This window comes from Atta cephalotes, assembly GCF_000143395.1.
Source record: "Atta cephalotes unplaced genomic scaffold scaffold00016, whole genome shotgun sequence".
NCBI lineage: Eukaryota > Metazoa > Arthropoda > Insecta > Hymenoptera > Formicidae > Atta > Atta cephalotes.
The window spans coordinates 1982773-2009973 of record NW_012130080.1 but is presented as its reverse complement, the minus strand read 5'-3'; the positions used below and the strand labels follow the sequence as shown (position 1 = coordinate 2009973).

The 27201-nt window shown below is 31.2% G+C and overlaps 1 protein-coding gene across 1 annotated transcript in view; it reads left to right on the top strand.

Annotated features, from left to right (window-relative positions):
• LOC105618399 (neurexin-1) overlaps positions 1-27201 on the top strand; it is a 224183-nt gene that overhangs the window by 83876 nt on the left and 113106 nt on the right. Inside the window, exon 3 of the mRNA XM_012199942.1 lies at positions 10594-10735. Within this exon, the coding sequence (XP_012055332.1) occupies positions 10594-10735 (142 nt within the window). The remainder of the gene's footprint in view (positions 1-10593; positions 10736-27201) is intronic.

Below are 27201 nucleotides of genomic sequence, written 5' to 3'. Positions count from 1 at the left end.
TAATTTAAACGTTTTACGTTACTATTCTCTGTATCTAGGTAACTTTAATTAATTAGTAAATTTAATTTTACGTTCCTAAACTAGTTAGGTCGTGTCGCATGACAATATAGTATATATATATATATATATATATATATATATGGAAAAAAATGATTTTACTGCAATATCCAAATTTTAGCTAAATACAGGTCTGAAAAGAATTTTGTTGGGCTATAAAAATAATTATGTAGAAAACTCAAATATGAGCAATGCTGCAAAACAAATTTTAACATTCTAATAATTGTAGTTTGAACATCCTATATAATTAGTTTGGTAATTCAGCAAATTATTTTTAGATCTGTATCTAAATTTTAGATCTGTATCTAAATAGATCTGTAACTAAATTTTTAGGTATTTTAGCACAACCGTTCATTTATGTAATATTTGTAAGTATTAGTAAATTTATGTTTGTATTATTCGCAACAATTCTTGTCCCTGGATACTCATAAATCAGTAATACTCCTATTTAATGAGCAGCACTTTCTCTTGTTAAGTATGTACGTATATATACGATTAGATGAGGATTTAAATTTCTCCCGCGGGTACATTATTCGTTATTTACTAAAAATTTCCGAAAGCTGTTACATACGTTTGCATTTTTATAACGTATAATTAAATAGAGTAGAGTTAATACACTCTGTTCGCGTAACAACAAAATAAAAGATACGGTAAATCGAGGAAGATTCGCTTTAACGTAAAAAAACTCAAAGTTTTACCTACAAAGTTCCGGTAGCATATAATTATGCCAGCGTTGGTACCGTGAAACAGTATCGCCGAATTCCCTTCGCGAAAACGAGTCTTCCAATCTCCGTCCAGTTTAAGAAAGTTCTAGCGTAGCTCCGGGCGGACACCTCACACGATTATCCCTTTGAGCCAACTTCGACCGAAGCAGAACCATTTAATCAAGTTGACAACTTTCGTAATCACGCCCGTAATACGGTCGAGCCATGTACAGAACGAAGTTAGACACCCCCATTGAATAAGGATACCGCGAAAAGAACGGAAAAAAAAGATTGATCGTAATTAGAATTTGTTGAGGCACTACGATAAGTTCGTCTAAAAGTTACGTCGTAACTGTACGATTAAATGTTAAAGTTTCTGGCCTCTATAATTGCAAACATATTATACTTGTCAAATCAGAAATAAGAAATATTGAACTTTTCTATCTTGCATTGCACATCCAATAAATTATTTAGCACAATTCGACAGAATTTTGAATTCGACAGAATAGATTTATATTGGATTTGTTTTATGTAGATAATTAATAAGTAATTGCGCAATTTCAATCAATTATTATCAATTATTAATTTAATTTTAAAATATAGTTTTAATTGGAAAATGTAGACTAAGTATAAATTAAATAATGCAATCATTTAGCAAGAAATTTTTAACTAAAAGAAGAATCCTAGATATATTTTATTTAATCCGTGTCCTCGAATACAATTTTGTTGATTCAATATTTATGATTCGTGAAAATTATGTTTTAAATTTTGCTATTTTAAAGTTTTTAGCCTTTTACTGCAGTGATAAATTTAACACATTTATAGCAAACAAACTGGTTTATCTTTTACTGATGAACTTTCACGTAAACACGTATACACAATAAAAAATATTTAGTATTTGTGTTAAAATTAATCCTCTCAAGTCATTGTTAAAATTGTGTTAAATTTTGAACATACCCAAGTATTAATTTAACATAATGTAATTATTTAAATATTTTACTATTAAATTGATGTTCAATATTTCTTAGTATTAACACAAAACTTTCTATGTAGAATATACAAAAAATTAATATAATTTTTTTTATGTGTGAAATCTCTAATATAAAACTGCACTAAAAACTTTACAACAAATTCACATTGTAATTTTTAGTAAATAAATATTATAATTGTTAAAAAAATTAATGTATAAAAATAATATTAACATCTTTTAAATCTGTAATCTTTTATCAAAGACATAATGATCTTTTCTACATATATCCACAGTTAACATCAACATACATTAATTAAAATACAGCAAAAAAAATTGTGTTCTATCTATTTTTTAAATTTGTTCCACGGGCATATCGGCATCACGATCACGAGAATCTTTGATAACACAGATCGAAAAATTCGCATTCGATAGAAATGCCGTGGCACGTTTGCGGCAAAATGAATATATAATGAACTCTCAGTGAAATAATGGAGCTCGTATTTGTTCGGAAACTTTCCGTCGCTCTTCAGAGCAAATGTCTGGAAAGCTAATCATATCGATTGTTCGCGGTAAATAAATCAGAAACCGTCGAAGAATATTACAGAATAGGAAGTAGAACAGAGAAAGATTCGATATCGAAAGATAGATATTTAGTTGTGAATATTGACCTGAATAATGATTTTTTGTTAAGTTAAATTTTTTTATCTCTGGAAAGATTGTCCTTTCTTTGAGATAACAGAAGAATAAAAACTTTGTAATAAAACAGTATTATTAAATAATGCACTATTGCGCGCAACTACATCGTGATAAATTGAGTATTTCTTCTCGGATGCGTTTTGAATTCGTAAAAACGAATGATATTATATATATGTATATATATATATACAGTTCTCGATTAAATCTGCAATTAAATTTCAATATCGCGTTTCTTTCTCAATCAGGACTAGAAAATGGGTGTAACGGCTGAGTATTAGGTAATAATATTCATCAGGTATAGAGAAAATGGCGAATGTATGTCTCTTTCGTACGTATGCAAGAGCCTGTAATGGGCTGCAGTAACGTATTTAGTTTCCGGCCTCCTCCAGTTATTTTCCGGCTGGGGGTTAAAGTACTTTGCAGACGGAGATGGTTGTTATACACCGCAATCTCTGCAACTCGTTAAAACAATTTTCACATGCCAGGGCCTCCATAATTACGCGCGAATAATGACGAAAAAATGGGAGATATGGTAATGAACAGGTCGAATGGTCCTAGTTCCCGATTTCGTTCAAAATACAGCGAATTCTTGCATCTTTTTTCCGCGTCGCAATTAAAGTCAATTAATAATAATGAATTCCCAGGTTATTAAACACCCACTTCACTTAACTAATGCACTTAATTACATTTCGATCCAATTCATATAATAATACAGAATGAAAAATAATGAGGTCATAAACGCGTTTTATATATTTTTAAAAAGTTTCTATAGTTTATTAATTTTTATCCGCATAATTATATAAAAAAATGAAAAGAATAATAAACATTATTCATTTGACAAAATACAAAAGAGATAAAGATATTTTAAAGAGATTTTCTGTATTACAGTTAATCATTATGCTGACGAATTTACGTAAAGCTTTTGAAAAAAAATTCAGATAACATTCTCATTTACAAAACAAATATTTAAGCATTAATTAAATTGAAATTTTTTTTCACTTAAAGATTTTAATTCTTTCACTCACTGATATATTTCTCTTGAAAAAATTTGATATTATATGAACGAACACAATACATTTTTATTCTTCGTATCAAAATTTTATTTTCCTCCAGCAAAATATATAAAATCAGAATTAGTGTCCGAATATCTCATACAAATTTTTAACTTTCAATATATTCACTATTAACTAAAACTGCTAAAACTGAGGACTAAAACTAAAAATATACAGTGATTAGAATGTCTTCGATTCGATTCCAACCCTTTCCAGAGTCCTGACTAGCCGGTAAATTTCGTTGCGCCATCGGCAACATCTCGAGGAAACGAGGTGCCGGCGGTGCACAGGAATTGGATGGAAACTACGGGCAAGAGGTGGGGATATATATCGTAAACTCCGTGACAAGTCTCGGAATCGGTTTGCAAACTTTCGCCATATTCCGTGTGTGTGAAGGATCGCGGGCCCAAAGATTTACCACGTATTCCTTAATGGAAGCCGACGACAAGGCTGCCTAGAAACAAATCCGCGAATTCGGGCGGCTAGACTGCGGTATCGAAGCATGGCGAAACTCGAAACACCGCGACATCGCGTTCAGCTGTTATACCGCCGAGAACTCCGCGGAACACTCACCTAACATCTCGAGCGATGTTACAGCGGTGAATGTGCGTGTATTTCGTGCCTCTTTGAGCACAATTTACTATTAAATTTCAAATGCACAATGTGGTGAAGCTTAAATGTTCTTTGCCCTTACAATTAGTAACATAGATTACGTATATACATTCGTGTGCACATATTAGTTGTATCGATGTATGTATCATGTAAAAAAGTTTTCAAATGCTATTTGAAAAGCATTTGAAAAGAACAATTTTGTTGAAGTATCCCAAAAAGTATCCCAAAAAGCTGAGCAATGCTGCAAAAAGTTTTAGCAACCAGCTTGAGCGTACTACATAATTATTTTGATGGTTGAATAACATTTTCAAGCTTTGTATCTAGCTAAATTTTTAGATAACATTTCAACAAAACTTTTTTGTGGCATGTGTTTTTAGAAATTATAAACTTATGAAAATATTTCCAATTTTATCATATACTTATTTTATAGCTTTTTACAAAATCATATATATGACTTTCTAAAAAGTATATTTATGATTTTATATGAGTGTTACAAAATCTTTTAAAATGAAATGAAAACATAATGCTGCTCATATTTAAAAAAATAAAGATAGACTTTGTATTTTTAAAAGATTTCCCGTATTCTTATAACATAGAATAAATAAAAATGTAATGTTTGAATTCATTATTCTCAAACTATAATAATTCTTCAGGAAATATTCCAGTACTTATGTTATCCACACATTGTTATATAGTGATTTGATTACAGTATCCATTATACTAATTAAAACCATGTGTTAACAAGACAAAGATTTGCCTTTTAATACGCTATGATTTCTCGCTATGATTAAAGTGTTTTACTGAACATAACATCATGTGCCAGATTTTTAGATTAGATTGACATTAATGTTTTCAAACATTTCAAATAGTCGCAACCACTGCATATAGTACGCATGCAGAACTTTAATATGAATTTTTATTAAATTCAAGAAATCGGTCGAGTTTAATAGAAAGATTTAAAGTTTAAGTGGAATAAAGTTGCAGACTTTTCCGATTTTAGTCAAAGTCAACGTTGAACTTTGTTATAAACTTTTATATATTTATTTAACCAAATATAAAATCGCAAATTTTTAACGTTCACGTTTTTTTTTAAAGTTGTATCATTACGATATCTATATATCTCCTATTTTTACAAACATATGTATATCTTTATTTTATTCGTATTAAATGATTAATATAATAGCATTTAATTTTATATTTCATGTATAATAATGTACAGTAATTAGCAAAAATCGTGATAACAAATTAATAAACATGCTAATATTTTTGTCGTAATATACATAATCAGCTAATAATAAAGCTATTTTCATTTTAATTGGAATATTAATTTTCTGAAGCATTTTTTTCGTTTTAATTTAAAATTAATTATATAATGATAATATTTTTATTTCTGTTGTGTACGCGCGCCAAATTACCTTTTTGCGGAAATCAAGGGGAATGTTGACTTTGCAGATGTGCTTGCTCACAGAGCGACAGTAATCAATGAAGTAACGAATAAATTATGCAATCGGCAGGTTGATACTATCGCGCTGCATTGATTCTAACGCGGTTAGCCATCGCGGTTGTTAATTCGGTAAACTGCATCGCGCAACCCGCCCCAAACTTTAGCGAACGAGCGAGTTCCCTTTGATGCAACTTATTCTGTATCTCCGCTGGTTTATGCCCGGAGGTTGTCCGGGGTTCCCATGTTCGCGGTCAAAACCAAATAGCGCAGTTTTGGCACGGTGCAGTTTCGTACTGCACCGGCACGCAGAGATGCAGTTGCTCTCACAGTTGCGCAGTGGGTGCCTTATTTATTGCCCGAGTTTCTGTCGACAATCTGACGGGTCGGGGTACAAGACCCCTTCTTCCGACTTTATCAGAGTTGCCGCGGCCCCGAGTTCCCAGGCGTATTTCGCGGTACGCTCTGCGGTCAGAAGAATGCACATTGCACCTGGGATGTGCATCCTCGGAGACAGGATGACTCGTGTCGCACGAAAATTGTATCGTTCCTAGCGACGCATACGTAATCGCTCAGATTCGCTCTGCATCTTACGTTATACGTGTTTCGTGATAGTCACGTCTAAATGCTTTGTAGAATCGCACATGCCACCCAGAGAATTTACCGGTTATGCATATGATATGCAATAACAATTCTAAGAATGATCAATTTTCAATTCATAATCGAAGAATAACGATTCAGTTTTAAGAAGATCCAAATTTACGGTCCGCTACTCTACAGGTATAGGTAGATTACCGTTATACATGCCGGGATGGAAAACTTGCCGACGTGAGGATGGGCCGATTGGGCCGTGTAATCCCGTTGAAATTAAATCGCTTGATTTATTCGAGTATTTTCTCTTGCGTTGTGGTTCGTATAACGGTAGACATACTTTACACAACTATGCTGCGCATAGTTCATAAACATCATGCAGCTTTTGTCTTTACCGAATTCCGTCGTACACGTTAGATTAATTGCAGTTAATTAATTTTGTTCCGTAAATTGCTCAAGTTGATTTATGTAAACTGATCTCGAAAAGAAAAGTAACTATAATCACGCGGAAGGTTAATTTGTAAAACAATAGAATTTAGAAAATCATGTGTTATTCAATAACCAAATTCTTTCCGAAGAATTATAATAGACATTTTCAAGATTTTTTTTTGCGCTGAACATATAATGCCGATGGTATAAGAATTTGCGTAGCAAAATGTGTTGAGCGTGAAAAAATTCTTTGAAAAAAAAAATCTGCTTCGAAGAGAAAAAAGTAACTTTTATCGAACAGTATTACCATCTGAAAGATCTAAACTTTTAATTAATTTTTTTTAATTTTCATGAATATGTAGAAAGAAGTTCGTACAAAACTTTTATTCTGTTCCGAATATCTACACTTATTCAAATCTGCTTTGAGAATAAAATTACTTGTTTCTCTCTAATCACAAAATCATATAATTTATCTTTACAAGCTAAAACACTAATTTTGATAATACTTAATCTTATTAGCTAACAATGCTTAATTGCAACAGCAAAAATTAAAATAAGTACATTTAATTAATTAAAACAAACGATCAATTAGTATTATATAGTTAATGTATCCGGTCAGTTTTCGGAGCCCCGAAATAATAAATCGTGTTATTTTAATATGGAAAGAGGTCTGGAACGGCTAAGCCGGGGTCATATCGAAAATGCAATTTGCCGCGACTAGACGTCAATTAGCTTTTCTCGCAGGAAATCTCGTTAACAATCCTCTGCGCCGCATGGCTCAATATGATTAATGCGGTCGACTCGTTAAGCAGGCTTGGTTAGTTGGCCATATTCGTACAGTCTATACTCGTTAGTCTCAGTCTTTTTATCCTTCTGTATCTTAGTCCAGAAACAAATATGTATTAGATTAATTTTACAATACTTCACTTTATCTGCGATAATTCAATTGGCAGTACTTGAAAGAAATATTAAAAAGTATCACTAATTAATTTTCATTAAATATTCTATTTTCTCAACGTTATATCTACTACTACTTATAATTAAATTTGAAATTAAATTTCTATTAAAAACGGACGTGCTCAGCATTACAAACGCTTACAAAGAAAACCAACTTAAAAAACTAACTCAGATGGAATTGTGCATTTATGTAAAACTGCACTAACCATGCAACATATTCCATGCACCACCTGTTCGAAAAAAATGAGAAAGTCTGAATTTAGAGCCAATACATATTCTTCGATAATAATGTTTGAATAAGAAAAAAGTTCAATTCCTTTATACATTATGCTGCCATTTGACATATACTATAATGCATAACATTTAATGCATAACGGAGTTAACCCATATCGTCTCCTTTCACGTCATCGCTAAGATTACTATTCCGTATTCTGCGACTTGCCGTATTGGCTACTTGCCAACTCTCAAATCCAACCTGGCCGCAATAATAGAGCACAGTGGCGCGATTGACCTCGTGACCTGACATGTGCATCCGCATCTCCAATGACTAAATTCCTTACGATCAAGCATAAAAAAATGTCGAAGAGAACGACATTAATAACTTATTAGTAACTAAGAAGAAAGCTTGCTATTAATTGGACTAATTATAGGTCGACATTTTTTTTTAAGAAGTAAGTAATAATACAGCAAACTTGCACGTTGGCTGTTAGTTTAGTCTCAAACGCGCGAATGATTTTCTGGATAGAAATTACGGTATATTCTTGAGAAATTGGAAGTTTAAATATTTATCTGCCGGCCAAACAGGTACGTACCGCGAACTTTACCGATAGAAGTTAGAATCGTGCGCAAAAGATGAGAATCATAATTTCCATAGTTGTCTTATCGGCCGGATTTGCGGGCGCTCGATTGCACAAAGATAATTCATTCAACGCAAATTCAACGCTATTTTCGCAAAAATTAAGATTTGATTCTTAATCTTCCAAATTCAACAAATATTCAACAAATTTTTCGCAAAAACAGTTGTAGATGTTTTATCACCATATGATCATTTTTTTCCATGAAATGTAATAGTATTAAATTTTAACAAATAAAAATTTTAACAAATAAAAATTATAAGTTAAGAAGGTGTATAGGTGTATAATCTTTACAAAAAGTGATTAGAATTAAAATTTATATTTTTCGCAAATGAATATTATGTATTACATATTCATATACGAATATTATATAATAATATAGTATAGTAAAGTTCAATAAGATCAATATGCAGCAATTTTATAATTTGAATAAAAAATTTTCTCATTTTATCTTTATTTTTTATAAACATATAATTTTTTATAGAAATAATTTTTAATCCTAGTTTTGGCTGGTGGCAGGTTATAAATCGTCAAACTTGTATTACTTTTAAATGCAATACAAAAATATCTCTAATTTTTTCATAAATTTCCATTTTATTAAAAAATACGTATAATATTTTGTTAATAAAAAAAATCCACACAATACATTAGGTACCAAGATTCGTCCCGACCGAGTGTGGTCCTCTTCACTCATTTCTGTTGAATATTAGTTCATTTTCACTCATTAATATTTAGAAATTAATTATAAAAATTATGTTATTCTACCTTGAATATCGAATTAATATACATACGTAGGTATGTATACATACATATGTAGATATAACTCTCGGATGGTCCATTTTTAGAATTAGCCTACATTGAAGCAAAATGATCCGCGACGAATTCCTTCCATCTAATTTTGCAGACTCAAATCGAGTTGGGACCAACGTTAAAGAATTTCAAGAATAAGATCAACGTCCTGCTTATTCTCAGTGCAAAGAGCATCCATAAAAGTCGGTTGCGGCCGGCTCCTGGGAGTGAAAAAAATCTCGTTTGCGCGACTTAAAACGCGACAGTGCACGGTGCAAAGTGAGTTGCAGTGCTGAAAGTGCACTGTCAAGATAAATGAATCGTAAAAAAAGATGTTTACCGCGACGGCGCGTACCGCGTTCGTTTATTATTCGTTGCCCCCGAAGAACCGCGTATAAGGTCGCGAGATAAAGATAAATGTAAATTGAAAAAATGCCGAGCTCTTCTTCAAACTAAAGTAGGTTATTTTTCTACCTTCTTTTTAATTTTCGTCGTTGCGTAATATCACACTGAATATTACAAGCGATATTGCACAAGCAAACATATCAAATGTATCTATTATTTATTTTAGAGACGGAAAGAGATTTTTTCAACATTGCTGCTTAAATAAAAATTTTATGTAATGTCATGAAAATAAAGTTTAAATATACTTAAATGTGTTTATCGTACTTTATATGAATAGTAAAGAAGGCGCATCATTAGTTAAATATCAAATGTCATAAAAACGAAATGTATTCTAATGAATTAAATATTTAAATAGCTGCATCAGCCTAATGTCGAAATATCGTAGAGTGCTGCGTGAAGTAAAAAAATAAATAAATATTACTCTCTCACTCTTATCACTTGCACATTGACTCTTTCTTGAATTCATGTTAAGAAATTATATTTCTACAGTTAATATATCTATGTCAGAAATGTCTGTTTGCTGCATAATATGAAAATTGTGGCACGCAATAATAGGAATAATTTGAGAATATTTGCATTTATAAGACGCCTATAATAAAAGAATATTTATAGTTTATGCAGTTTTCCTGTAATATATAATGTAACGTTTTTAATTAGATAATGCACAGTAACACTACTTGTTTTCTTACTTTTTCATATGTATTTGCGTTAATTTAATTATTAATTTAATAATCTGTATAATATCATAAAGCTTTTTTCCATACAATAAATTTTTTTAATTATGCATTGCAAATATAACTGAAATGGAAATATAATTAAAATGGAATATTTTTTTATTCCGTTCAATGTAAACATTTTTTATTTATACTATACAGTTGCCAATTCAAAGTTATAATTTTATTATTTATGATCCCAAGAATCTCATTACGAAAAAGCTTTCCGTATCATTATTCGAATGTTTTTATTAATATCTTTTGATATCTAAATATTAAATGATATCATTTGTTATAACTTTATGATCTAATATCTGTTACAGAGTTTACGCAATATGGCGAATACGACAGATGCCTGTGAAACTCGCGATCCATGTCAGCATGGAGGCATTTGCATTTCTACAGACAGTGGACCGATCTGTGAGTGTCGCACCGGCGATTATGAAGGCGCATATTGCGAGAAAGGTTAGTAAATCTAAACTTTTAATAATCTGAATTTTTAAACTAATTAAAAAAATAGCTAAATATTACCAATTATATTTTGTTAAATATTATATTTATATTTATATTATATTATATTTTCCCGAAGGGACTTTGATATTATATTTGAACTTTTTCAATTTTTTTTAAATACGATATCAATATACATACAGAGTAACAAAAAAGTTTGTGTGACAAAATTTTGTGACAAATTTTGTCAAATTATTACAGTTGATGTTATTTGTCATCGTTTTGATGTCAAAATACTGTAGTAATATATATTTAAAAACAAATTCTGAAGTGTTAATATTATTTACTGTTGAATCATATTAAATACCAAAAAATTTTCATCTCTTGGTGAGAGATCTCAAGATATTTATTTGGTTGGGAGACTTTATAATGGCTATTTTAGTTATTATATTTTTCGTATTTAAGATATTACTAACAAAAAAATTCGGAATTTGTTCTTTTGCAAATATATATACATTAGTGATCCGATAAACACAAAATTTTATAGCCAAACTTCTTTATCATCCTGTAAATTGCCATGTTTATATATTTAACATCAACTTACATTTAAAAATAATTATTTTAAAAATATCATGACACTAAGTAAATATGGATTAAATTACTATCTTTTCTTACTCATTTGCGAATCAAATTTTTTATGATTTAAAGGAACATTTATTCAAAAATGTTTGAACAAGGAAAAGAGAAATTAATTTTTTCTATATCATTCTCGCGATAAGTATAATAAAAATAAAACAAAATCGCTAATAAAGATATGAAGCAGAAACAAGAATATTTTCATTGTTTGTGTGTATTACATATAATTTAACTGAGTAAAGATATACAGAACGCGAGTGGTGTAGCAGACAGCGCACTGGTCTGATATACTACTAGAGATCCTGGATTCGATCCTAGGCAGAACCGAAAAATTTTCATATACTCCGTAGCTCCTCTCGAAAGGCAATGGCAAACCACCGAGTAATATATTTGCCTAGGAAACCTCCAAAAATTGCCGTTTGAAATCGGTGTTTAAACTGTAGATCCCAATATACGTTATGTATGATCAGTGTATGCGCAAAGATATATGAGAGGGCTGAGGGAGGCGCCTACGCGTTAAGATAGCGTATGACACTTGAAGAAGAAGAAGAGATATACAATCGCATTCCAAGCTACTTAATACGAGTACATAGTTTTAACCAAAAATATATACAGAACCTAATAAATAAATCGTGACGAATCGAACACGCTACTATTTACAGATTAAAAGGATTTAGAATATTATTCAAGACGATTTGTTAATAAAATAAATAAACTTAAAATGTCTTCGTAATTATAATTGAGAGTTTAATTATTTCCACAACAATTTTAAATTGTCGGAATGCACTACAATTTATTAAAGACGTTTCACATTTTTCGTCAAGACTGCAATTTTATTTTATATTTATCCATACAAATTGATTTTGTGTGATTTCGATATTACTTTTAAGCAATCTGCGTTTCATTTATTTATAACCTATCCGTAATACTTTTTCAACTTTCGTGTCCTTCGATTTTTTTTTTGTGATCGATAATTTATTAATAGATCGCGTCCATTCAATTAAATATCAATCGCTCACTCAAAGTTCGGTAAAAACGGAAGATATTTTCTTCAAATATTCATCATTTCTCTACATTTTACATTCTGTCACGTAGCAAACGTATTACGCGGTGTGCTTTGGGTGTTGCCGTTTTTATCCTCTTTCTCATATTCCGCTCGATCGATCGTTACTTTTAATGATAAAACGCTTGGACGCAACTATACGTTGGATGTGCATTTCTCGTTAACTCCTACGCGTATATTCGCGAGAACGCGCGTCGCCTAATGAGGCGTAATTGTCGACAGCTGCAGAAGCGAGATGGTGTTCCAGAATGATTTTTCCTTCTCGTAAGCCATTGGCAATTAGAGAAACCGAGCAAAGTCGGGGTCGTTCCAAGACATTTCACCGATAATTACAATCAGACTTCTTCCTCGTTAATGAGGTGCGCGTACAAGGACTCGTTATAGCGGAAGGGATTTGAATCGCGAATGTGAAAGGCAAAATAGGTATGCAAAAATTTATGCATTTGTTCTTGTCATTCGATAGCTAAAAGAAAGCTTAATCGTTGTAAAAGAAGAATATAAGATCAATATTCATTTACAGATTTTTAAGCGTCCGTATTGTAGAAACGTATTGAAATTCGAACCGAAATTTGAATCGAAAGGATTCATTTTGGAATGGATTCTCATAATATTTTTTACAATAAATTATAATTCTGTGTTTTATATTACAGCAAATATTAATTTCAATCAGTTATAAATATTACAACTTCTTAAATCCTTCTACACTTTCTAATATCATCAAATATTATTTACAATAAAAAGAGAAATGTATTATTGTAATTTACAAAATGCGTCCTCAGGATTTTTCTTCTTATAAAATTTAGAAAGCTGTACACTCGACAGATTTAGTAGCGAAAAGCGAGATTATATTTTTCGTAGATAAGCAACATAACGGATCTACTTTAATTGCGATTTACTTTCTGCGATAAAATTTTGTATTTTCTCGAGTTTTCCTGTGGTTCACAAAACGTTATTTCCAACTATATTAGTGGTAATTTTACTACTACTAGCAGATTTTCCATTACTGCGCGTGACAGATGTAGGATATGATATATGATTTTAAGATATGTATATTTATGATGTAAGTTACTATAAATCATGTTAACGATAAATTCATGTGATCTCGCATAACAAATATGCAAATTATCGTTCAGTTTAAAAAAATTAATTAATTATATATTCTAATTTTATCATGTATTATTATTCTTTCTAACAATAAAAGAAAGTATAAAAGTACATTATATAAAAATGTCTTTAATTATAATATTAATTATAATATTCAAATTATATTCGATTTTTTCCTTTCATTACTCTTGATGCAATAAGTAAATGTACTAAATAAAAATTAGTTATACAGTTCACAATATTGAGTTGAAAGTTTACTATAGAAAAAGAGTCTCTTTTCATACCGCGAATAAACAATCTTTCTTTATCAAAAATTGCAGCGTGGAATGTTTATTCAAAGCTTTATTTCACTGATAATTGCGAATCTTTGCGAACTCACGGCCGAGTCTTTTGTCGCTACTGAGACATCGTCCAGAAGAACGCGAAACTTCAAAGACGACTCTTCGCAAAGGAACCAGGACAATTTCATTTTAATTCCTCTCTTAACAGCTTTTTGCAGGCGCGATTGTCCTTGTCGTGTCTGACAGGCACAGTCGTTATACGCGATATAATGTAATTTCCAGCCTTAATGACCATGTTGAAACGAATAGAGGAAAAAGGAAGAAGGAAATGGGAGGGGTGTAGAAAGGGATGAGAGTGTTACAGACGCGCAAGATAAAATAGCGAAGCTAGAAATGAGGGTTGAAACACAAAGAAAAAGGAAGTTCAGAATTTATTAGGGTAAAAATAATCAGTCTACCGGGATTTCTTAATAAATATCGCAGAAAATTGAATATTACCACTGCTGACAATGAGAAAAAGGAAAGAATATGTGTGTACATAAGAAAGAAGAAGAAAAGAATTTGACGGCTGATATACTGCATTACATTGCACAGCAAGCCTATACTTAATATTGCTTAAAGTAAGTCGTAATACTGAATAATATTTGAAATGACTCTGTTTCAATTTTCCTTAGAAAATAAAAAATAAAAAATCGAGAGATTAGATGTTGAATGAATATACGAATAAAAACAAAGTACGATAAACCACTCGTTTCGCATTATCTATTTTAAACAGGATAATCAAGAGTTTATGTTCGCGGCGAATCGTTATCTGGACAAAGTGATTCAACTTTACGGCATTTCGCACGAAGAAACTTCGTTGTTTAACACTCGATATTCGCGCAGCGTGAAGCTGCCGCTAGGAAGGCAATTTTATTTTTTAACAATTGCAATCGCGTGAAAGTTTTTTTCAGCATTTAAATTACCGAGCTGCGCTCCAATGGTTTCTTTTCCTTTTTTTCTGAAAAATGCATAAGGATCTTTTCACAAATGATTGACGCATGGTTCAGTTCTTTACTTTCGTTCTTTCTTTTTTTCTGTTCTCACATAGAGACATGGAGTACGATGCTGCCCACGGCGGGTGCTGGCGATTACTGGGCTTGGGATTACAGTGAGTCTCGCTAATTACAAAACCAAAGCATTCACAATAACGTGGTGGTAGAGATATGAGTACGAGTAATCAGTAGATCGTAGCTCTAGTTAAAATGTTTCCATATATAAATCCCTTGGATATAATCGAATATTCTTTTCAATGCATTGAAATTGAATGCAATGACGTAAGTAGCATAACACACAACTTGCAGATGAAAACTAATCGATAATACCAATAATAGTATTATTAACAATTTTAAATATTTAATATATGTGTTTTTATTATGTATAAATAAATTCGAATGAAATTGTTTAATAAATTAACAAATTAAATTACTTTTATATCATTATGGCAACAACCGTTTAGTTATGATTTATTCCACCAATATTTAGAACTAATTTAGGTGCGTATTTTATTGTTCTACTTTGTACAGAAATCGTTTAAGTGAAATTATAGTCCTCTTATGTAGTTTCCTCTTATGTAGTTTAGTGCATTACAAAAACAGAAGATTTTACCTTTAACATATATATTAAATAATTTAAATTTCTGTTGTAATGAATGTAATCGTTAAACTTCACACTCTATCTGTTATTTTCCCTTTCGAATTTACATATTATTACGATTTTATACTTCAAAATAAATTGGAAAATTTCTAATTCATTAAAAAAATAACATTAATATTTAATAAATTATTTGACAACAATTTATATAATATATGAAGCTATATGACAACATAATAAAAATGTTAATTTCAAGCAGGTTCGTAACAAAACAAAATTTGGACAAATATTTGCCATCTATCCAAAATATTTGCCATCTACCCAAAATACAATATAATATCATCAAATATCATAGTCGACGATACCATTAATAATTAATAATGTGAGATCCAAAACAATTAATGAATCTTTAGCAATTATATTACTATCAGCATGAATTTTCAATGTTCTTAACACACATCTTTATGAAATTTTATGATTATAAATATCCCGCTATTATGTTGTTAATGTACTATTTCAGAAAATTAATTTTAATACATTAAAAATTTTTCTTTTGTTATTTAAATATTTTAATATACTTAACATGTAATTGATTAATATAATTTATATAAAAATATTCTCTTTTATTCTGACAATGAAATTTTAATTTGAATCTCATATCATTTTATTTTAAATCAAGTGATACTTGATATACATATAAAAAATTATTTAAAAATGGATAAGCTATAGAAAATCAGCATAAAATTAGCACATTTTAATAATAATAATACTTCATAATTATTAACGCGTTCCTAATTGAATAAATTAATTGGAATATGTAAGATAAAATATTCTGTACTTTTAGGCAGAAATAGAGAGGATATATATTTAGGATGTATATGTAAAGATCTCTTTGAATATATTTCTTTATTATCTAATATTTTGTCTAATACTTAAGTCTAGAAAAAGAAAATCAAATGCCTCAAATTCTGTTAAACAGATATTTTGAATAGGAACAGAAAAGAGAGAAATAAAGAAATATTAAAAATTAAATTAAAATTACAATATTTTATGATATATATATATATATATATATATATATATATATAACAAAAAATAATATTATATATTTATTTGATATAAATACACACAAAAAGATTTATAAATATCTTTTGATTTTCGTTGTTGAACACAGATATGAATAGCATACGAATTAAAAATACATAAATAAAACTTTTATTTTTAAGAAATATCAATATATTTTGTTTGTTTTAATTAATTTATTTTTCTTCTATTTTTTTGTAAGTAATAATTTATTAATCCAAATCAAATTAATAAATTCAAAACTTTAATTATTTCTAATGAGTAACAAACTGATTAAATTGATCAAAAGATATATCGATAATAATAAGTTTCACGAGAGTCAAATATGTGCATTCTTGCATGCACAATAGATTGATAGTTGTATATGTTATAGGATTAAATGTTAATGCTAATCTGCCCTAGCTCATCCATTTGTGACAATAGATCTATGTTATTAACTATATAATATATATAATATTTTCTCTTTTATGCCGTTTAATTTATATTAATAATTATAATATTTTTTTAAACGTAATAATATAACATAATATTATAAATATATAACATAATATGTATAATATAAAATACATGATATGTTATATTATTACGTTTAAAAAAGTATTATAAAAAAAGTATTATATATATTATATATAATAAAATATTAAATATATCTAACACAGATTTTTACGTAAATTCACTGTCTCAATTTAAAATAAAAAAGTTTAAAAACTCACAGATCTGATGCGCGACAGCGGAGTTGTTGAAACGTTGACCTGTAAATTACAAACACATTCAGATTACAATAGCATTCTAAAAATTAAAATTAAACATTACTGATGCTTAGAATTTTTATTTTTTAAATAAATATTTAATATTATAAATAGATACTTGATTAACTTTTATCAAAAAATGTATTTTCTTTGGGCATAAAAAATGTATATAAATATGTTTCTTAAATTATCAAAAAGAACTTTTGATATTACAAGTAGATACTTAATGATTTTATAACTTTTCTTGAAAAATTGCATCTTTTCCTTGGAATATATAAAATTTCTATAAATATTCGATCAACTATTTTCCTTAATTTGTTTTAAAACAGCTGTTACACACTCTCTAAATTCTTTGAAATTGAGATCTCACTTTAAAGAGTGAAAATTGAGCTTCTTGAAAAAGTGGTTCGATTTTCAATCTTTAGGAGTCAGATTTCACTCTTCAGACTCGGAGTGATATTTTCATTCTAAAAGTTTTAAAGATCAATCACATGAAGTACCATACAGAAAATGAGTCAGTAATTGTTGCGAAAATAAATCATCAATTTTATAAATAATATAATAAATAAACAAATAAATATTACTTACTGCAGAGTTGCTCCGCTGTCGCCAGATGCCCCCCCCAGGCCTCCTCCTCCTCTCAGATTTCCTCGTCGCATTGGGTACAACACTCGCGAAAACACAGTTAACTAAAAAAATTAAAATTTATGGTTAATTATTTAATTATTTCACGCGCGTTAATTACAGAACATGATCATGCGACACTGTCAGTTTTCTGTAGCTGAGCTAGTATACACTTTTGAAACTTGTGAAATAGATGTATTTGATATTTAGCGAAAACGAGAAAAAAAATTCTGATCTAATCTAATGCAGGAATAAAAAATCTCTTGTGACATTAACGTTAATCACGCATGAAACACACTTAACACACGAAACACACCTCCTCGTGACGGAGAAACAACGCGAAAACGCGGGAATGCACAAAAAAGCTGCGATTCACTCGAATGTTGTTTTTTCTTATCAAAAGCTACAAATTCATCAATTACCGCGACCAGCATTGTTCCTTATCGTGCGGCAAGGTTTCTGCGTTTCATGTGCAAAACTGCAGGAGCCAAAACTTGTGGCGTTTCCCGTTCCGCGAATGATGACAAGATGGCCGATCTATGTGAATCGCGTCGTCAATTTCAGACGCTCCGGCGATACTGCGTTTCCTTCCCACATCCAGCGAGAAATGATTTATCAAATTGATGTCGAGTCAACGAATACGACGTAATATCAATGAATTCGCTATCAATTAAACGTTGATTCGACGTTTAATTGACGATCATTTGGATGGAAATTGACGATCGGATAATTGTTTCGTTCCTTCCGAATTATTTTACGACACAGCATGCATGCTGTTACGCTTTAGCGTCGAGATTATCGTATCGAGAATAATATGTAGATATGAATAAATGCTAGTCAAAATGCTATAGGGGCAAATATCCGTGGAGTGCAACTGAAAGGTGATTATCGAATCGATCGGTCGACGAATTGCCGTTGGACAAATCTCACCGAATACCGCCACGATATATCGTCCCGGTGTATTAATGCCGTATTTATACCACTCAGTTAACAAATATTGAAATGTCGGGACTAATTCCGACAAATTACTCACCAATTAAACACGTTACGACGCTCCACTCGACTCGATCGATCCGTGTCCGCGACGCTGCGTGAATGATCGAGAAAGTACGAATCTTGCTGACCTTGCCGACAACGTCATATACTACGCGTAACCAATCAGAGGCGTCACGCGTTTTCCGTTACGAAACAACTCAATTTCCACGAACTTTCCATTTTGGCTGCGTTTGAAAACTTTTTATCTGAGTGTCCATTGCCGGTATTCACAATTATGGATTTTCTACAATAAGGCATTAGTTATAAATTAAAAGTCAGAAAATTGACTGTGATTGGTCAATTTTTAACTTCTGATTTCTAATTTAATGACTAATGACTTATTATAAAAGGCCCATAAGACTTTAAATTCAAGACTTCCTTAAGTTTATCTTTAGATTCTCTGTAATCGACAAAATTAATAATTTATGGAATATTTAAAGATCAATTTAAATAAACCTTAAATGTAAATTCTGACTATGAAACGGGCACATTCTACCTTTATTAGATAAAACATGATAAAGTGATACACTCAGACATTCGGATGAAGTTTCCAAACGCAGCCTGGTGAAACGAATCTACACAAGTGACATTCTATCCTTAGATTTGTTCACGTTGTTCGAAATTTTTCAAAATTTTTACTTAAAAACGAAATAAATATACTATATATGCATATATCTTTCTAGTTTATTTTCGGTACGATAAATAACTAATTCGGCCACAAATAACAGACCAATAATGCGCAATATATTTTCAACACATAAATCCCGCTAAAGTATGCGCTATTAAACAATCGACGTATTATGGCTTTCCGTTACTTAAGCCCCTCGATTCGAGCAAATCGCGCATTAATCCGTGCTCGCGGTTCGAAAGTATCGGAGGCGAATTACGTTTATCGACGGAAAGCTCGGGAATAAACTTAAACATAGGCATCGAAGAGAAACAATACCGAAACAACTCTCGTTTCTGAGCACTTCTTGGTTTCTTTACGACGAATAAATGCGCGTGAAATATCTGCTTGAAGTGAACTTGAATGAATAGCCGGCGCGAGCTTTAAGCACGAGGGTCGTTGAATCCGTCCGAACGCTTGGAACGCTTGTAATAACTGCGACTGATTGTAAGTCCGGTAAGTTGCGAGGATTCGAGGAATGTGTGTGAAACGGTCACAGTATTGTTTATGTCGCGCGAATAACAAGGTCGCCGATGACGTAAACAAATGACGCACCGCGCGATGGGCCAATCGATCCCCCACCACTTCCTAAGCGCCGCGCAGCAGAAATAGAGTAATTGAGAGTACAATTAGTTTACTATCAAATATATCACATACGCTGAACAACATGTTCTTCCAAGCTGTGTGTCGATAAACGGATTGTCTTGCACAGTGCCTCATGAATTTTAAATCGTTATCAAAAGCAGTATAAGAGTATAAAGTCAGTATTTCTATGTATAATCCGTTATCTTATTACAAAATCGTTTTGATAAATAAATTGGAAATAGATACACCGATGACAATAAATCTAATTAAATAAGAAATATTTTATTTTTTGTTTGAAGCACATCATAACATTTAAATATTTCTATGAAATTTATACATATGGCTGATTCTGCTGTGTGCCGAAATCTTTTTTTGCAATAAATTATTTACAGATTTAAGATATTTATTAACATCCGATTATTAATTGATATTCTTAATAATTAATATTCTTATAAAAATGCTTATTAGCATCCAAAATTATTAATCAAATATAAATAAATCACAAGAGCTACGAGCCAAAAGGACTTATTTTGATTTATTTCAATTGAGCCATTTCTACTAATCTATATTAAAATTATAAATTGCTTGTCAGCTATGTGATTTATGATTCTGTGTTTTATATTATTTTAAGACTATTGTATTTAAGACAGCTTAAATATGAAAACTGACTGTAGGTCTTGTTATTTTCAACAAAATTGCTTCTTGCAATTTGATTTTTTTCCTTCAATGTAGAAAAAAAAGAAAAAATAATATTAATATTAAGAAAATCATTCATTTATGATGAAAAAGAGGAAAAATAAATCTAAAATTTAGTTGAAAGTAACAGATCTTATAAATATCGGTTTAAACCTTGAACAGTGAGCAACTGACTAATCATAGCCGAGAGTTTTAAATTATATTCTTATATTTTCGATAATATTCTCGATTGCAATTATAATGAATTCGCGTATTGAATTTGGTTTTACTGCTCACGTTCTTGTGTTCTCTAATTCAATTATTGATTACTTCAATCAATATATATTTCTGCATGTAGCCGTTTTGTCTATACATACATAGTTTGTCCAATCTCTTATACATTTTTGGACAATTCCGACAATTCTTTGCGTCCTGATTGGACGATAATTCGACTTGCATAGTGTCGCGTGAAATTGCAGATGTTACGTATCTTTCCTCGACAAAATGTCGCATTTAGAAGTTGATTTTCGAACTGAGTGGCATCGCGACGCATCTAAGTAGTACGTAAAATTCTTATTTCAATCAGTATTCTAGTATTCGTTAGCCACATAGCATAAATTCGTTGATTACATCGTCATGATTTGTCGAAGTGTATATATTGCGAGATTTCAGTTGGAATATATCACGCAAACGATCAGTAAATTTTTTATATTTTTTCCTATTATATTTCGCGGATATTTGTCTTTAATTTTCATATTCGCGCATTTATTCATATTTCTCTCATAATACGAAATTGAATGAGACAAACAATCATAGAACGATAATTACAATCTGACAATACGAGAGAAAACGAGAAAGTGCTATATATGGTGATGTGAAGGGAATAGGATGGGGAAGGGGGGGAGGGAGAGAATGCGCAGCGAGGCATGAAGTGAAGTTGGCCGCACGATTTTCGAGTTTCCGTCATTAATTCGCTGCGTTCGCAAAACGTCGCAACTCGTAGAATCGTAGCTCCGCTTAATCGTAATCGCATCACCTCGTTATTCCGTTTCATCGTTATTCCGTTTCATCGTAGCTTGGTAGAGACGCTTTTTTTTGCATTATTCTTCTGTAACATAACAAAGTGCGTGTCACGCGTGATTAACATTGTATAATTGATTAACATTACCGCGCGATCGTAATTATCCGCGTATTAACCTCATTCGCGAATGTGTACGGACGCCAGGAATCTGAGAGGAGGAGGAGGAGAAGGCGAGGGAGGCAATGTAGCGATCGCATGGGTAAGTATTTTATATTCTTCACTTGTTTCTTTTCAAATCCGATCGTTTATTGTGACGAGGGAGAGCGCTCATTATGCAAAATAAAGCGCATTTGAAGTATTTAATTATAAATGTATAATTATAAATGTATAATCTTAGATCTTTTAAAAACTACAGAATAAATAAAAAGGAAAAAAATAAAAGAATATAATAAAAAATATTTAGTGAAATATTTTTTTGTGTGATATTTAATATTGTTATAATTTTATGTACATTATATAAAATATAATTTATGTAATATGTTTATTTATGTAAGACGAAATATTTAAGATATTTTGTCACATGTTTAGTACGAAATAAATTTAGAAAATTATATATTTAAGTTATTTATATAAACTCGGGGGATTTCTGCAAAAATTAACGTATATTTACATCCACATTTTATATTTTATAAATCTGTTCTATATCAATTACAAATGTTGTTTTACTGAAAAACATTTCTGTTTAAATATAATTTGTAAGAATTTTTATTGTATTTTTTTTATGATATTACAATTTGAAATAGTAAACTGAAGCTTTAATAAGGTATATTTATGACATTTATTTTCTCGCATTTTTTCAATTCTCAGATAAATGAAATTGTATTAGCACGAAATTATTATTTACGAGTAAAAATTAATGATTGCTTGATTATTACAAAATAAAATATTTATATTTACAATTAATGAGTGTTCTTTGTGAATAAATTTACAAATATACATATTGATATTCGTCTTTTATTAGTCGGGAATGTTTTTTAACCAATATTGAAATAAAACGGAGAGCAGAAATTTATTGCGCTAAATCGTTAAATTCCCTTTGGTGTAGTCTCGATCGCGATATAAGCTCTCGGCGCAGAAATCAACGGCGGAATCACGTAAATCACCAGGAACATTCCGTGAGTCGTATAGCGAAACATGCGGTAAACAACGGATAGGCGACGGTGTAAATCGAACAGTTTGGGCGAGGCTGAGGCTAGGTCGGCCCTTCGTATCAATAGCAGTTCTGCGTCAACAGTGTTTAGTCGGTAATCCGCATACCTTGCAAAGTAACAATGCATTCCACTTGTCCGCTGGTTATACTCAGTGCAGAATTAGGCTCACGTACGACTTGGGTACTCGGAAGTCTGAACGCTTTCACAATGACTCGCGATATCGCAGAATCGAGTCGAGTCCACAACCGGAATCGAAGGTTTGTTTGCGATTGAAGGTAGAGTTTTGCGAAAATGATTCTGATTCAATAGTTACAGAAAGTACGAATTTCATAAAATATCTAAAAGTTTAGGCACAGATCTGAAAATAATTTTATTAAATCATGGTAATTATAGAAAACTCAAGTATAATGAGCAAAAAATTTTGATATTTTAGCAACCAATTTAAGCGTTCTACATAATATTATTTTGATAGTTCACAAAGCTCCAGACTTATATTGAGCTAAATTTTTAGATACTCTAGCAAAACTGTTCTTTTTTCGTAAAGGAATAAGTGAAAATTGCCCGCAGGACTAAAAGGTCATGTTTGATAAATCGTCAAAACGATTTTGCACTTCTTCTTTTAACAAAGAAACGTCTGTATCAGAATTTTTTTTATATAAATCGAAAGATATTATATTTATAAACGAACAAGTGCACGGAAAGGACGATTTTACTGAAATTCTTTAAAAATTAGATTCATCTGAAAATAATTTTATCGGACCATCAAAATAATTAGGACGCTCAAAATTGAAACTAGTTGCTAGAATATCAAACCTTTTTGCATTATTGCTCATCATACTTGAGATTGTTACGTAATTATTTTGATGTAATCCAACAAAATTATTTCAACAGATTCTTTATCTAACTAAATTTTTAAGAAACTCTTTTTCAAGTGTATTCGCAAATAATATTTTTCAATACATAAAAGTTTGCGCCGGATAGATTCCGTTTATAAGTATTTTTCTCTGTTGAATGCAACCGACGTCACGTGGCGATGAGGAAGCATCCTCAACCAACGGGGGTTAATAACACGGATTACGCTTCACCGCGCCTCTTGGCGATTCTCTATAACCATAATCGCCCACGATATCGTAGACAAAGAGTTATCCGCGTCCAGTTGGAAAATCCATTTTCCAACGATGGCATCTCGTTCGAGACGAGCAAAAAGCCTATCAGGAAATTATAGTTGGATACATCGCATCGGTAAACGGAAGGGATGATAAGCAAGGGATGGAGGGTCTTCGACTGTGTGGTCGGTGTTAAAGTTAAAGTTCTCTTCGCGGCTACACATCGCGCACCGGAGGAAGGTAATATTCTCTCTGCGCCGGATTTATGCCGCGGCGGTCGCTCACCGTGGTAAAGGTAATTGCGACGCGCGAGAGATCGCGTTAGAAGGCGGGCCTGTCCTCGTGGATTATGAACGGCCGTTTTGTCGCGTTGTTAGCAGTTATCCGACGCAACTACGAGGCAAGAGACGCTAATTAAGTTTTTCGCGCGCAGCTTCGTGCGAGATCCCGGAGGAACGATCCTTCTGTCCAACATGACATGAAGAGACTTCCTTTTTAAGTTCTGCCTGACATATTTCTTAGATATGTCGAGATTCTCATGAAATACATCACGCAATCACACACGATAAGATTGCTTTCGTACGTTCTCATTCATTTTTTCTTCTGAAAATTCATTTCAGTAGAAATCCCTTATTTTCTTTAATTACTTTACAACACCGTAAGTTTTCTAGGTATCTTATGAAAGAAAAATTTATTCGATGCCAAAAAAATTAATGAGATTTAGAAACAATACCACATCGTCTGCAAAATCGACACCGTGGTATTAAAGTATCGCAACCGTTTAAGATCCTTCGAGTTGTCGACGAAGTGACGACGGGGAAAATAAGGTGAGAAGGGACTTGGAGCAATTACTCGTACGTTCCGGTTGCGAAGAATTATGGTCTCCAGTGCGGCAAACTCGCGACGAACTTTACCCGATCCTTAATTCCTTAACGCCTTCGCCACGCTAAAACTGTGTAAGGACGATATATAATTCATTAATGCACTCGTCGTCTACCATTCTGTTAATTATTAATGAGCATCGAAGTTGGAAAACAAATTTTATAAGTTTGAATTACGTTAGTTCGTGTTGTAACGGTAGTTTGATGAAAATTAAAAGAACTTTCGTGAAATATATATGCTATAGTAATAAGATATAGATAAATCAAGCAATTAGTCCTTCGTCAAGTTGAACTTTAAAAACACAGTCGATATTTGAATTCTCAGATAAATTTAAGTGCGTGAAAAATAAATAAAATACAATCCGATATTCGAATTGTATTTTATTTATTTTTCGCAAGTATGCAAGAATTTCTTCAGATTTTTATACAATTTGGAACAATATAAAAATTTATATTGAAACACAAAGATTCAAATTGCTAATAGAAGAAACAAAATTTTATATAGCCGATAGAAAACTAATTAAATCAAAATTAATAAGATTAGTTAAATCAAAATTATGCAAGAAAATATTGTCAACGTATCGTAAGATAATATATTTCACAAATAGATCTAAATGCAATTACGTAAAATATACAGAGTAGTTGTTTTACAGAACATATATTTGTTAAATATACAAAATGGATAGTAATTATCGCTGAAAGCATATTTTTTTTATTTAAAACCGTTATTAATGATTAAACATTGAGGCGATAGCTTTTTAGTTTTAAAAACGAGAAAGAAAGAGAGAGAGAGAGAGAGAGAGAGAGAGAGAGAGAGAGAGAGACTTTCTGGTATAATCAAGTTTTAGAAAACAACTCCAAACAAATAATAAAATCTCATTCTCTATTCAATTTTAAATGGATTTTCTTCTTAAATAGATTTATAATTTGAAGATTGAATATAGAGATATTTAATTAAATCGAAAGCTCATTTTAAATTCAAATAATGCTTTCTTCGGCAGAAAAAAATTCAACTTATTAAGTCAAAGAATTTAAATGAAAGATAGTTCATCCAGGATCTCTGAAACACGCTTTATATTAAAATATAAATAACGAAGCTTCGTTTATCAGCTTAATTTGTGACGAGCATTTCTTTCGCTAGAAAAGATTTCTCCATCTTTTTCCAGGCAGATGAGAGTTTTAGCTTATTGTTAGACTAGACCTTTTTATTACATTTGGCGGCTTAGGCCACTTTGCGCCTGTCGCATGAACTAGGTCACAGAATGGAGGCGTTTGAGGTCGGTGAGAAAAACGGTTTTATTAAATTTTGGGGCTTAGGCCAGTTTTACACGTACAGTCTGACGATTGCAATTTTCCGCTGCAACGATACAAAGAGGTGCTGCGAAGAGGGTCGTTCGACTCTCACTTCTGGCTATAAACGAGATGCTTGCAATAACTGCCGCGCGATAAGTAATCCATATTTATGGAACGGGCGATCGTCCAACGAGAAAACTCCGGCATTCAGTAATACGAGGCACGTAGTAAGCAAAATTATTAAAGAGAAGCGATAATTAACGATCGTACATGTATCTGACCGAATTTTCAGTATTGTATTATGTGTGCATGCACATTGCAATGTATAGTATTATACGTATCGAGTAGCAGACTATATAGAATATTCGATAATTTATTCATATTCAATAAATAGAATCATAATCCTTATCGATTATTAAAATAATTTTCCTCCAATAAAAGCGTTAACATGAAGTAAAATAATTTTTATTAAATAAAATTACAAATTATTTATACACTTATTAGTACTTATAAATTTTTCGAAAGTAGAAATTTTGCAAAGAATTACACAAAAATTAATAGAGACTGATAATAATAAAGAGCAAAACAATTTCTATTATGCAACAATTTGTATGTATGCATATAACCAATGAAAATAATTTTGAAATAATAAGTTCGTTGATTTATATGAAACCTAATACTTATAGATAGACTCAATTATGTCAATATTTGAAATTAATTTACTCCGACCAAACTGAAAGAGAGAGAGAGAGAGAGAGAGAGAGAGAGAGAGAAGCTCAGTATTTTTATTTTTTTGCAATGTATAGTAAAGTTAATATGACAAGTAACAATGGAT